The 13995-nt window shown below is 37.7% G+C and overlaps 1 protein-coding gene across 4 annotated transcripts in view; it reads right to left on the reverse strand.

Moving 5' to 3' along the window:
* LOC123870539 (vacuolar protein sorting-associated protein 13A-like) overlaps nucleotides 1-13995 on the reverse strand; it is a 46447-nt gene that overhangs the window by 24222 nt on the left and 8230 nt on the right. For all 4 annotated transcript variants that reach the window (XM_045913889.1, XM_045913890.1, XM_045913887.1 and 1 more), the window contains exons 10-31: nucleotides 13579-13787; nucleotides 13070-13214; nucleotides 12341-12477; nucleotides 11422-11691; nucleotides 10767-10945; nucleotides 9885-10114; nucleotides 9099-9241; nucleotides 8583-8717; nucleotides 7959-8130; nucleotides 7301-7447; nucleotides 6664-6789; nucleotides 6315-6381; nucleotides 6078-6235; nucleotides 5465-5672; nucleotides 4926-5037; nucleotides 4472-4690; nucleotides 3679-3872; nucleotides 3014-3142; nucleotides 2297-2659; nucleotides 1674-1948; nucleotides 858-1031; nucleotides 53-372 (exon numbers count right to left, since the gene is read on the reverse strand). In XM_045913889.1, coding sequence (XP_045769845.1) covers nucleotides 53-372; nucleotides 858-1031; nucleotides 1674-1948; nucleotides 2297-2659; nucleotides 3014-3142; nucleotides 3679-3872; nucleotides 4472-4690; nucleotides 4926-5037; nucleotides 5465-5672; nucleotides 6078-6235; nucleotides 6315-6381; nucleotides 6664-6789; nucleotides 7301-7447; nucleotides 7959-8130; nucleotides 8583-8717; nucleotides 9099-9241; nucleotides 9885-10114; nucleotides 10767-10945; nucleotides 11422-11691; nucleotides 12341-12477; nucleotides 13070-13214; nucleotides 13579-13787 — 4112 coding nt within the window. The remainder of the gene's footprint in view (nucleotides 1-52; nucleotides 373-857; nucleotides 1032-1673; nucleotides 1949-2296; nucleotides 2660-3013; nucleotides 3143-3678; nucleotides 3873-4471; nucleotides 4691-4925; nucleotides 5038-5464; nucleotides 5673-6077; nucleotides 6236-6314; nucleotides 6382-6663; nucleotides 6790-7300; nucleotides 7448-7958; nucleotides 8131-8582; nucleotides 8718-9098; nucleotides 9242-9884; nucleotides 10115-10766; nucleotides 10946-11421; nucleotides 11692-12340; nucleotides 12478-13069; nucleotides 13215-13578; nucleotides 13788-13995) is intronic.

Raw genomic sequence — 13995 nt, forward strand, 5'->3', positions numbered from 1 at the left:
TGTTAACTATGTTTTATTGAGATAAGTTGTTCTCTCTTTAAAATATACTTACTCGGTAAACAAATGTCCAATAGCATTAGTTAACTTTTCCATTCCATTTTCATTATCTGAATCTGATTCCTCAACATCCAGAGCTTTCAGGAAAGACATATTGCACGCGTTGAAATCAACCTTGTAACCCTTATTCTCTTTTCCATTAGGGTTCTTTATGAAAACCATTTCGTTATCAGTATCTGCTTCATCTGCAGATGTTTCCGATTCAAATTCATTTTTCTTTTTGGTTTTTCGTATTGGTTCTGCTGGGACCGCGTCAGCCATCGTTGTTTCTTGGCTTTTGGTGTCTAGTTGTGATGACATAGGATATGCTTTGGCCTGAAAATAATTGAATAAGTAAGCGACTGATACTAATAAAGAGACGGAAGACGTTTTTGGTTTAATTTTATAATTATTATACCCTGAGTCACATAGACACTTAACGTACATTCTACATGATGGTTTTGTTTGGTGAAATCAAATTTTGCAAAACAAAAGAAGTTCCAGTTATATCAATGAAATTTTAAATACGAATAAACGATTATTTATTTTATTTATTTACGTTTTCCCATTACGGTTTTTTGCTTGACATTTAAGAGTCACAAGTGAATTAAACTCTCTAAGACCAATTGGACTTCTGAAGTTTTTGAGTATAAGATTTTAAACGATTATCGCGTCAGGATATTTGAATATTATGTACTTGGAAAGAGTTGGCATATCTTTCAATGATTATGGTAATGCTGAGTTCCCCAAGTGATTCCCGTAGATCGTCACCCATTTTTATTTATGTAAATTTTTCGTTAATTACTGTGATAAGTATTCACTTGAAATAATGTAGCAGTGATTTCCCAAGGTCGTTGGATATTGTCTTGCATCACCGGCTCAAGAAGTGGTTCCCATGCGTCCAAACGCTCGTTGTAAACCCGAGCCTGCGCGCTGAGAGATCCACCTCCGTGTAGTTGTCGAGACCAGTCGTGTAAAGATACCTCTGCAGAGAGCTGCAAAAGAGTACCAATGGAACAATTTTAATCTTTCACCATCAAAGAAAGACAGTATGAAATCTTTAACCTACAGGGTTTTTTTTTTTGCTTTCTTAAGCTACGAAGGTCGCTAAGGTGCATACAATGCATCTCAACCATATTTTAAAGGAGTTCGACAAGGTTGTATTATATCACCCGTCCTGTTCAGTATCTATAGTCTATACGGAGATTAAATAGTATGGATAAAATTAGCAGTTCCTTTAATATCATTGCTTGTAATTTGTAAAATTGAGTCATATTATTATTACTTGACAAAATGTAATATGTTGTAAATGCAAGCGTGGAGTGTAAAAAATGCTGGTCAACAGAATATAATTATTTTAAGGCTTTTATGCTACTATACATTTGGAATATGCCGCAATGATAGTGAATCCAGCCTCTTAGCACAAAAGTGATGATTATTATTACATTTTTACAATCTTAATTTTTGTGATCCTCCAAATGTGTTGTTTTAAACTTATTCATACTACAATAGTGCATTTTAACCAACAGAGAGAGTTAATTAATCCAAAAGTGATTGCCATTATTCATCACTCTCACACTACGGTGGTACGCCAACGGAACAAGAAGAAACCCATAGAAGACAAACACCCAACTTACCTTTACAAGCAAAACAGGAATTCTAACAGTATGCTCAATCTCAAAAGTCACACGAACTACTGGTACGGTCACCACAAAAGTTTCCACCGGCATCGCACTGGGATATTTCGGCTGGATGTAGCTATCTTCAGCGTGGAAGCCCACATATGGAGTCAACTTTTTTGGGGACCAGAGATCTTCATCCTGTTTCTCTGACCTTGGATTGTAAGTGGCGAAATTGAAACAGTCTTTCTCATCTGGTATTGTTAGTTCTGTTGTTATTTCTTCTATGATATCTAAAATTACAGGATTAACTATTTACATATCCCAATTAATGCAAATTTATATATGGTATTCATTTTAATTGGGTCAGTAAAAATATGAGCCTGAGCTATTCCCCAATTCAAATTTATGAAAAAGTCTGCATTTTTATAATTTCTGACATAAATTGAACTTTACAAGCTGGATCAATTAACACTACAAAAAAATAATGAGAATATTAAGAGAATGTGTGTTTTTAGATTTTTAAAACATGTGTAGAACTAGGATTCTAAAACCAATTTAAATTTTTTCCACCCCACGGGCCACGACTGATTAAAAAAATTAAGGAGTAAGTAATACTGTCGTTGAAATTGTCCACTTACCCATCACAGTATGCACAGTAGTGGCAGCAATATGAACATCGATCTCCGAAACGGACAGGCGAACCATAATACCCTCCTCCAAATTCTTGAAACTCTTGGAAAACTCCAGATCACATGGCTTCAAAACCAATTGTGGCGGCAGATTCTTTAACTTCGATTGTAATTTGGACATAACTTGAAGACCAGCTAAAGATATCACTAGGCTTTCAGTATTAGAATGGCTGGAGTAGTCAATGAGGAGTTCTGTTCTGAGGAGTAAGGCGTGACCTTCTGTTTTCATCAGATCAGTGAAGAACATGACTTCAGGTTGTCGACATTGTACTGATATTGATAGGCTTGGCATGTCTTCTGATACTGAGGTTGCTGAAATCAGACATGTATTGAGAAAATTGGATTTAAGTCTTGAATACTAAGCTGCTAAAATTGTACAGGTATGTTTGACCATAACTTAATCAGCAACTTATTATTATTATAGGATTGGTAAATAATTATGGCATTTTAAATTGATACCAATTTCTTACTGCGGTATTACCACAATGCAAGATGGCCATCGTTGCCTTTCAACCGATAAACATCCATTCGGACATAGTTCTCTTGCAATGGTCTCCACAAAATACGGTCTTTTCCGCTTGTCATGCGGATTTCATCAATTCGTATGAGAAAGTAATAATGTGGAGTTTATTCTACGGCCAGAAAAAAAATCTGTAAGTACCACACCTGTAGAATAATAGCCACTTGTAGAATCACTGGAGCTAGGGAATCTTGCCGCTCTGTTATTATTGGTGCGCGTTGGTCCATCGCCCACATATCCATGGTTAATCACACCACCTTCTAGTATCTTCTCCCCTGTAGACATAAAAAATGAAGGATATTAATAGAGGACGTTTGTTTAAAGCCGCTTAAATCACTACCAATTTAGACATGTTGCCTTGTGAAAAAATAAAATAAAATTGAATATCAATCCCTGATTCAGGATTTTCTTTGTGGCAAAAAATAGCAGAACAATCAATTAGAATTAAAATAAAAATTTGAAATTATTATATTTATTTAATTAGCGAAGATCATTTATTTCGGAAAGAAGCAATTTCTAGGATATAAAATGCTTACTGGATTAATGGCAAGAGATTATGACCCTCAGTAATGAGGAATAAGTCAAGGTTAAGTTATCCAAAATTAAAAGAAGCAGCTGTCGATACAGAAACTTTTCGCATGATGACCACCAAACTTAGAAGAGAGCACACGATGATGATGATTATGATGAATGAGGGAAAATTGAATTTGAAACGATGTGCTTTGAAAAGAAAAGTTAGTCGAAAGATAAGAAAAGAAAAAGAAAGTTAGGTAGTAAAGAAAGAGATCTTAGAAAAATCTTTTTTCCTCACCTGGCATAGCATCTAGCAAACTCTTCGCGAGTCTTAGCAGGAAGGGCAGGGAGAGATTAAGTCGTGTTCGTTCCACTCTTACATCAAGAGTCACGGCGCGAGCTGAGCGGCGTAAAGACGCTTCCAGTAAAGCTGGTCTGACCACGGAAAACCCACCGCCTGCACGGGTACCACCGCCTTGAGATTCGAAAATTCTAGAAAAAATACATTGCGTAAAGATCGCGGTTTGTTTAATATGGAGATAAACTCAAGTGTTCACTGTTTTAACTAAATAATATAGTTACAAATTCCAGAAATTCCAGGTTTGGATCCTGACAGCATTGTAGTTACATTTGGTAATTACAACATTTGAGTGTGTTCGGGCCCGTTCATTGGTGCGATACATTTTAAATACTAATTTAGATTTTACATACTTTCTATTAATGTATTTTTTTGTGTTGGATTAAAGTAAATGAATATTCTGTTTTATAATCCGTTTGTCGCATCTGTATTTTGGTTGGAGCAGTAAATCTTATGTATTGCCTTATTGTATGGTTAGATAGAATTTAGAAATAAATAGTCACCTTCAATCTTCATATGGTAGCTTCGTTCCTATCAATGCACTTGACGACAATCACGCTTTATAAAATCAGTTTTGAGGTCTCGGCTCAAATACTTCCATAGAAAATTATACCTACTTTCTTCTCTTGTAAGTACCTACTCAAACTTTACAAGATAATCACGACACGAGAAACTTACGTACATCACCTTACACCTAAACCTTTGAATCCAAAACTGTACAAAAAAGAATTACCTCCTAATAGCGATAGTGGTATCAGGTCGTATATCCTCAATGAGAAGACTCTGTAAACTGGCCTTGACTTCAATGCTGCTGTCGGAGTAATAGTCGAAGTGTACGTTAGCTTCGCCGGCTGTCACTTTTGCCAGACCATGGTTCAAGTCGCGAACTGGTGAGCTGAGTACCTCATCCATGTCTGAGAATAACTTTAACTCTATTCCTTCCAAAGTGAACCTGTCAAAATATTTGCACTACGTGAAAATGTAGAACTTTAGTTTATCACATCCCACATAAATTCAAAAATCTGTCTGTCTATCAGTTACATTTTTGCGACTTAACCACTGAACCGATCTTGACATTTAGCATATAAGCGTAAGTTTGTTGTTTCTTTGAGATGGTCATATTCTTATACTTTTATCTCGGAAAATGATTGATTATCTCGGAAATTTCTAAGAGATAAAAAAGTTACCTGACAACTGATTCTTTCCTTACAGGCTCTCCTTGAGCGAAAAATGCTTGGAGCTTCTTAACTGTTGCTTCAGATGGCGCTATTTCTACTGGAGAACTTGGAGTTATGCTACCTATGGTAAAATGATATCATTGTAATTTTTTTTAAACTTGATTAATGTTTGACGAAAATTCCCGTGGGAAAAGAGCAACCGCTAGAAAAGCAAAACAAATAGCCTGTATCTTCAATGTGCAATTTTTCTTATATAAACCTTAAAAGACGTATCCAGACTCATGCCACGAGCACCAAAAAAGTCTCGCTGTGACTACTCGTATAATTTTCACTGAGACTTCTCGGCTTGAATCTTGAGTCTGTTCTTGTTCTCGTTTCTCAACAGCAAAAGAACAGCAAAAATATCTTCTACGTACACGCGTTCCTATTTTCAGATCTGGTCAACGTGAGTCTGGAGCCTTTTTCACTTCTCGTTCATAATCTGCCACTCATTCAAAAGATTTTTGAATTATCATCATTGTGGTTTTGAAAATCACATTAATACTTACTGATATAATGCACTTCGCTGAAATTGTCACTCCAAACTGCCAGAACAGTGGCTAAATCCTTCTGACCGAGGTTGAGGGATACAGTGTCCATGACTATATTGGCATCGCAGAGAAGTAAGTCTCTGTACGCGTTTATATTCGCCACCTGAGCATAACTGACGGCTCTTTTCAAGTCGCAGTTCACGGATATAGGCTCTAGGATAGGTTCCTGAAATTATTTGTATAAATAAACAATTCTGTTTAAGAACAGCGATGTTCTTGCAAAGAAAGTGGTTTTTGAAAATAATCCAAAATGGTACAGATTTGGACATAAACACCAAATTGATTGTGACCCATCAAAAAATGGGGCAGTAATATTTTATTTGAATCCATCGTAGCTCTTTACGCCATCCACTAAAACTTATTTTGTTTATTAGAACTTTTGTCGGTAAGACATTTATGTGAAAAAAATTCCATTGAATTGTGATTCAAATGATAGATTTAAATATTTTGATAGAACTACCACCACCAATAAAAGAAGAGATGAACTATCCTGCATCTAATAGGGATCATACTAATTAAGATTTTAGTGGTAATTACTGGCTGAAAGAGAGAGTAAAGTTTTAAAGATTACCTGTACTTCCAAAGTGCCAGCCAATGTCATAACAGCGCGCGAGAGTGTTATATTGACATGCTTGATTAACACATTATCGATTACTGGACTAAGTACTGGGTTGGTCGCCTCGATGCTAGCGTTTACCGTTTTGAAGAAGTTCTCGATTAACAAGTCACCTAATAACAAGATAAAAGGGAGTTCAAATATAAATGGAGCCAAGTCAAAAACATAGTAATGAAGGGAAAAAGCTCTTACCCATGTTTAAAACTAATAAATTTGGTGAGGAAGGTTTTTGTGGAAGAAGTAATACTGGTGCATGAACCTGAAAAAATGAACGTCTTAATATTTTATTTTGACTATACTGGTAATTAAATGGTAATGGACTCCCCCCGACCTTGAATCATCATAGATTTTAAGTAGTTTTAAACCCCCTAAGTACAACAAATCAAGGGCATAGACCAAGTTTGGGCAGCAGTGCATGTTCCCTTAAACGAGTGCACGAAGAAGGCAAATCTTAGAGAAGAGTGGAGAGCAAAGTGTGCCACAACGCCCAAGTGACGACCACGACTGTTCAATCAAGAGTGATGAGAAGAAGACATCATACCTCAATAGCCAGGTTGACTTTCAAAGGCGCAGTTCTAATGGACGCAGCTCGCTCCTGCGCCGCGCGCTCCGCTGCCGCCGCTGCTTCCGTTGCAGCGGCAGTTGGTACCAATGGCTCAAGGAATTGCTGCACATGTCAAAAATTCATCAGAAAAATTGTTGTGTTTGAAGATACCTACTTAGAAATAAGACTACTTCTTTAGTCTGTGACTGTCATAAGTTAATTATTATTTTAATCTTATCACTTTGACTCTGTTTTGCAAATATACCTACCCTGGCAGTAACATCAGCTGATGTTGGTTAAATTAAATAATTTTTTGGCGAGTTAGAACGGCACGAAATTTTCAAAAAATTATCAAAGAAAATTCTCGGTGAAAGCCTCAGCCTTTGACAGTTTGGGGGGTCTGGGATTCAATCTCGGTTTGTTAAAATTGCTTAAACGGTGAAAGAAAACATCGGGAGAAAATTAACATGCCTGGGAGTTCTTCATAATGTTTTCAGTGATATATGAAGGTTACCGATCCTCTCTTGACCAGCGTGGTACGAATAGCCTAAACTCTTCTCATTCTAAGAGGACACCTGTCTTCAGTAGTGGACCGGCGACGGGTTGATTATTATGTTGAAGAAAATAGTCACACCTGCAGCTGATAAAGCAGAGAGCAGAAGAACACGACGTGTAGCCTGCCCACACACACGCGCAGCTCGGCGTCAGAGCGCGCTCGAGACCCCGCCGCTGCGCGCACGTACTTTATCTCTATCACCTTGTCCTCATCTGGCCAAACGAGCTGGAAAAAACAACTCTAGAGAAACTGACTGAGTGACTAATCAACCTTCAAAGCTCAAGCCGTTGGGTCTAGAACTTGTGGGTTTGCATAGGTTCTCTCTATAACGCCCTTCTCTAAGAAAAGATTTTGAGAAATTCCAAACATGATCTTAAGAAAATCTAAACGGACAGGCGCTGAAAATACTTTTTGTAATCATCGAAAAAGAACGACTTTTGGATGAGATAAGTGGCAACTGCAATCGATACCAATAAAAATATTTCACAAAATCGGTCGCTAATAGGAATCAAAGACTGCAAAACCAATTCATTTTTGATTCGTAAGACATTTCTCTGAAAAACGTGAACGGCATAAATACCACTTGGCAAATAAAAGCCCAGAAAAATCATTCAAGAGTTTAAAATACAAGTATGTAGCTGATATAGGAAAGTTTAGATTATGATACCGATTTTTTTTTAATCAAAATATCGAGCAAACGAGCAGCGAACGAAACTTCTTGAATATTTTACTTTACCTTAGGATAAAGCGTAGCTTCAGCCAGATCTTCAACATGCAGTGAGCCCAGGAACAGCTTGAAGATGAGGCGGTCATTAGCTCGGAACACGCAATCGCTCTCCAGTGACGTCACCCGCACTTCAACAAACGGGTTCTCAACCTGACAGAGACGAGCTGTTACCGAGGACAACCTGAAAAGTGCAGCTCAAATGTATCTCTATTTCTGAAAATCACGGGTGCTATAATATGTTGCTGATTAAACTTTCACCGAAATATGTCGAGTAGGTTATCGTCAGTTTGCAACCAAGAACAGTTATGCTAAATATTTAGCCATGACCCACACTCTAACTTAATTGGTATTAAAGCATTGCTATTCATTTTCGCAGGGAAAATTGTGATAGGGATAGTACAACCTGTAGTTTAAGAACAATTTTTGTTCCTCAATCTACATCTGTTTAGATATTACGTACCTACAATCAAATTAGAATCAATACCATAAACATTGAACTACTATGTACTAACATGTGTACATAAAATGGAACTTTAAATTAGCTTGCATTATAAATCTAAAATGACGAATTCATTACCTTCGAAACACGAGACCAGGTAATAAAAAAAGAGAGTGAGAAGAAAATTATTTTACCGAACAGAATAGCTGAACTTGGTAGCACCAGGCGGAACGGGCGGATCATCAGCAGGTCTCATCAAGTAGTCCCACAATGATTGAGCCTTCGGGAGAACTAGGTTCTTTATGTTCAGGGAGTGACGTTTTTGAATTCTAAAAAAAAATACAAGTTAAACAAGCTGTTTTAACTTTTGCAGCGCAACGATATTCAAGATCCTAGGTATTTTATGCATATTTTCCTGTTAAAAAACTAAAATCGGGTATGGCTGAAGTCAATAAGAAGCGCAGTTCAGGAATATCAATCATAACCAGATCTCTCTATGCCTGCATCATCTTCCTTAGTACTGCAGGTCGTGATCTTTGTCAAGGATCACCTTTTCAGCAAGATGTTCTTCCATTTAAACTTTAAAGCCATGGTATTGTGGGGAGCATAGAACAAATGGACAGGTATACACTATCGAGCATGGTGCTGACTTGATCAGACTAACATTAAAATTAAAAAGAAAGGCCCTTGAAAAACAACTTCGCACTTACTTGCGGTTTATGTAATGCAAGTACTTGAAAAGAGTCGTGAGTGCTGCAGCGTGGACCAACAACGCAAGTGGCCCAACATCTGCCACCAGGGCTTGCTCTACATTGTGGAAGTGAGAACGGAATTCTGGACAATTCGCTCGTACCTAGAAATGGTTAAAAATCATACAAGAAAGCTCATCTAAACTTATAAACCTCCCATTAGATCATTGAATGGTCAACACAGTTGATATTTATGATATCAGAGGTACTACCTACAGTAGGTACCGTAGTATCAAATTATAAGGTAGCGTCTGAGTAGAGTCTGAGTGGAATTCGCAGAGTGCTTGGAGTCTTTGATTTTTGATCGTTTGATCTCCATAAGATCTTTGATCGTCATAGAAGTAGATCGTGGTTATTTTTGTGCAGAGCTATATCTATAGCAAATAGCAAACCACAAATGTGATGAATTTTTCAACTCAACCCCAAACTCTCCACTTAGTTACCACCTTTTGCACTCCCGGTATTAGTGAAAAAATATCACTATTTGCGCACACTTTTACCTTTGGTATTTTAACTCTGTACGTGTTTCGAAATTTCATGTGTTCCAATAACCACACCATCTGTCACCTTCTGGACTGCTGGTTTTAATTTAAAGGACATTGCTAATATCATAGTCGCCAGAATATCCCTTAGTTTATAACTTGTCTATCATTGTAGATAAAAGCTTCGCTTGCGATTTATTTATGTCAGTATCATATGAACCACATGAGTATGAAATAGATTACAGAAAAACTGAAGCCTCCTCACCTTCCTATACAGCAAATTAAACAATTCTCCAGAACTGGTAAGCAGTTCTAAATACTGTCCAGAGCTGCTATGATGCTGCTTATCAGTGAGCAGCGCTTGCCCCACGGACAGTTGGACAGCTGGACCGAACTGCATCAGTGCCACATCCAAACACACTTTACTGATGCTCAACATAACATAAGGTTTATCTGTGAGTTCACTTGATCGGCTCAGGTTGATGACGATTTCCCCTAGGTACAAAAAATAAAATGCTTGTTATTTCTATCTCTACCAACAGCATTAATGGGGCCGCCCAATAGTGCAATGGTCAGCAATCTACGGTCATAGCCAACAGCAGTTGATCACGACAAATATATTCAAAAATGTTTTGCTGATCATATTATCTAGTGATAGCCCAGTAACTAGTTAGAATTCGACTTACACGATAAACAAAACGCAGAAACCTCGAGGAATCGCGTAAGCAACTTGATTCGTACGGTGCTTTAGACTTTCTTGAGTCCTATTTTTCATTCGTATCATGATATTGTTGCCAGTTCATGGTAACAAGGCCTACCTATGCGTCGCATACAGTGCGTATCTAACGCATTTTTTATTTATTTTTATTCAGATACAAGTTAGCCCTTGACTGCAATCTCACCTGGTGGTAAATGATGATGCAGTCAGATGAAAGCGGGCTGACCTGGACGGGGTATGGCAGTTTTCATTAAACCCGTACTCCTTTGGTTTGGCCTTTCTCTGAGGAGCTACTTGTTTACCTTTTAAGTCATTTAAGGAAAAATAAATGATACTAGTATCTGCCAAGATCACAGTTTGGATCACTGAGCCAACAAATTGATTTCTGTGGGTAGGTAAGTAATTTATTAAAAAGGCAAACTGATTCACCTATAATAAACCTCATCAAAGTTCCAATAGTATTGCTGGGTGACACGTTGTCATCGAACCCGGGAAGGTCCACCGACCGGGCATATTCCTCCACATCCTCATCACTGAAGTCCGCTGTGGGGAGGGACTCTTCAGCTGGCGACTTGGTACTCTCACCATCCACCATCGTTTCTGCTGCCCTAAAGTTATAGGGTCCATTAGACACTATTAGGATTTGCTTTAACACAATCACTACTGTGACCTTACCATGAATTTATGTTTGCCTGAAAATATCTGGATAAATGCTGCATCATTCATTCATCATTCATGATTGACGAAACTATTGTGCCGATCCAACCCATAATGGACCTAGCGTCTAAAAGATTTCTGTGATTCAATCATAAATATTCAGTCAACACCTGTAGGTATGGCTTCTTTACTGTGTCAGACAATCTGAACAATGCTTTAACATTTCGGTCATTTAGGAATTAGTTAAGTAGGTTTATGGTTTAAAGAATTAAATGAAAATATCGTAAGTCACATAGGTACCGTAGATTGAAACATTTGCTTCTGATTTTCCAGTAAGATAGTCATTTACCTACTTTAAGAGATTTTTGACATTTTAAATCTTAACGACTAACTAAAACTATCGTAGAAAGGAAGCATCAATCTTTACCTGTTCCTACTAAAGTAAGCCGCTACAATCTTCTGCCTCAATTTAACCAGCTCTTTATACCCTGGATCTGCAGTAACCTTGTCCAGCTCAAAGGCTTCCAAAAGTTCAGGATCCACGATCTCTTCGACATAATCTCCAGAGTCCATGAAGGAGACTGGGACAGTGTTGGGCGTGGGGACCGGCAGGTTGTCAAAGAAGTCCAGCAGGTGGCCGATGATGCGATCCGAGAGGTTGAACTTAAGACTTGATAGCGATATGTTGAGCTTGTATCTGAATGAAAAAAGGTTTTTGTTACTTTACATTAAATTATTTTATAGCTGAATAAAAATATTTTTGTGATCTGCTTGTTTCGATGTTCTTTTTGATATTTCAGTTATAGTTTGATAGTTCAGTACAGTTTTCTGCTTCTTGCTTCTTGAATAATTTGTATGTTTTTTTGACTAGCTGTAGGCATGGTTCAAAATATTTTTACGAGTTAGAAGATGTCGTTACATACTCTCGAAAGAAATAAATAAAATTATTTGTTAAAATGATACAAGCTTCATTTTGCTCATTAACAGAGTCTTTCTCATTTTTATTTTTTATTTATATTTTTATTTATTTGGGACAATAAACAATTACATATTATATATTAAAGCTATAACTTAAATCTATCGTTAAATATTAGTAAATATGTAATCAACTACACAATCCACAGCTTTCTTGCTAGAATTCTTGCTAGATCTTCTCTTCTTCGACTGACATGAAAAAAATATTTTTAAATTTCGTTATGTTAATAGCGAATTACTGTTCTCAGTAGAGTAGTTTGCTAACTTTACTTAGGCCGTGTGAGGTCCATGACGAGACCCATGCTCAGTAGAGGGCTAACGATGGGTTGAAATGATGATGATGGGTACAATAAAGAAGTAATGCAAATGACCTGGGAAGAAGTTTATAGTCCTTCTTGATGCTGGTAGAGAAGACTAACTGCGCCTTGAGCCGCGGCACCAGGTGCAACTCTGAATCTCCATTCTTTCGCGCCTCCCTCCACGGATCCGTCCATTCACAGAACAGTACCTTCAAACAATCCAAATGTATATAGAGTTACCGGTACAGTCATTAGTCACACTAATATTATAAAGGGGAAAGTTTTTGTGTGTGTGTGTGTGTGTGTGTGTGTGTTTGTTACTCCTTCACGCAAAAACTACTGGACGGATTTGGCTGAAATTTGGAATGGAGATAGATAATATCCTTGATTAGCACATAGGCTACTTTTTATCCCGGAAAACCTAAATCCACGCGGACGAAGTCGCGGGCGTCAGCTAGTAGGAAAATAATATAGAGTTATGCGCTAGAGTAAATATATAATAGTATCTCCTTCTTCTTCTTATCCTTTATCCCAAGCTATATGGAGTCGGCCCAACATGTCTTTTCTTCCACTCACTTCTATCATACGTCTAAATTTTCCACACCTTTTACACAAGTATCCTCTTTCACGCAATCCATCCATCTTATCTTTGGTCTTTCTCTCCTCTTTTTTTCTTCCACATACATATTAGTAACATTCTTCTAGTGACATGATTTATATTCATTCTTTATCTTACGACTCCAAATACTCTGTAGGTCTGTGATGAAAAAGAAATTATTTGTTACACTGTTTAAAACCTACTTGAACCGAGCATTCAGCGTGGAACCTGTCGTAGAGCCGCTCTTCCAGCTCCATACACGTCGCATCCTCGAGCGTGAGGTTAAGAGGCTGCAGGTCGGACTTTATCACTATCCGGTTTATGTCCAGCACCATCACACGACCTGGCCTTGAAAAATGTATTGGTATTATTTTATTATTCTACTACTGCAATCTCACCTGGTGGAAAGTGATGATGCAGTCTAAGATGGAAGTGAGCTAACCTGGAAGAGGTATGGCAGCTTTTATCACATTGCATACATGGATTCATTAGTAAACACTATAAAGTTCTTACGAAAGTCCCATTTCTCTATCTGTCTGTTTTTTTGAGGACAAAACTAAAAATTCGGCGAGCGAAAAATTAGACGATAAAATTCTTCGTCGCACCCTTTTTATCCGCGCTTCCCTAACACCCTTACAGTAGGAAGGTCTAGATTGGTACAAAGAAAAAGCAATGGATCAATCAATAGTATATAAATCAGATTAATTAATACTTGTGGACACAGCCATGCTCCGGCAGAATGACAGCAGGTCCCTTCAGATCCACGTTGAGATGGAATATCTTCCGGCGACTGATCGCGTGCGCCAACACTGACTTGCTCATGGCGGTTACTTGCTCAGCTGCCAGGGACACCTCCTCCGCTAACTCCTCAGATGTCATCGAGTGGGTTTGGAAGAAGTTTATCAGCTCTGTGAATGCATGCTACAAAAATATTTAATATAATAGTCAATCATGGTCGGGGACGAAGCGATTTTTACACACTTTCTGTCGGTTATGCTTATCAATAATAATATGATGGCTGGTTCTCTTTCTTATCTTACAGCATCCTTTACTGAATCCTTTTGTTTCTTTCTCTTATCTTACAGCATCCTTTACAGGATCCTTTTATTTTTAATTTGTTTCAATAAAA

Source organism: Maniola jurtina, chromosome 12 (genome assembly GCF_905333055.1).
Source record: "Maniola jurtina chromosome 12, ilManJurt1.1, whole genome shotgun sequence".
NCBI classification, from domain to species: domain Eukaryota; kingdom Metazoa; phylum Arthropoda; class Insecta; order Lepidoptera; family Nymphalidae; genus Maniola; species Maniola jurtina.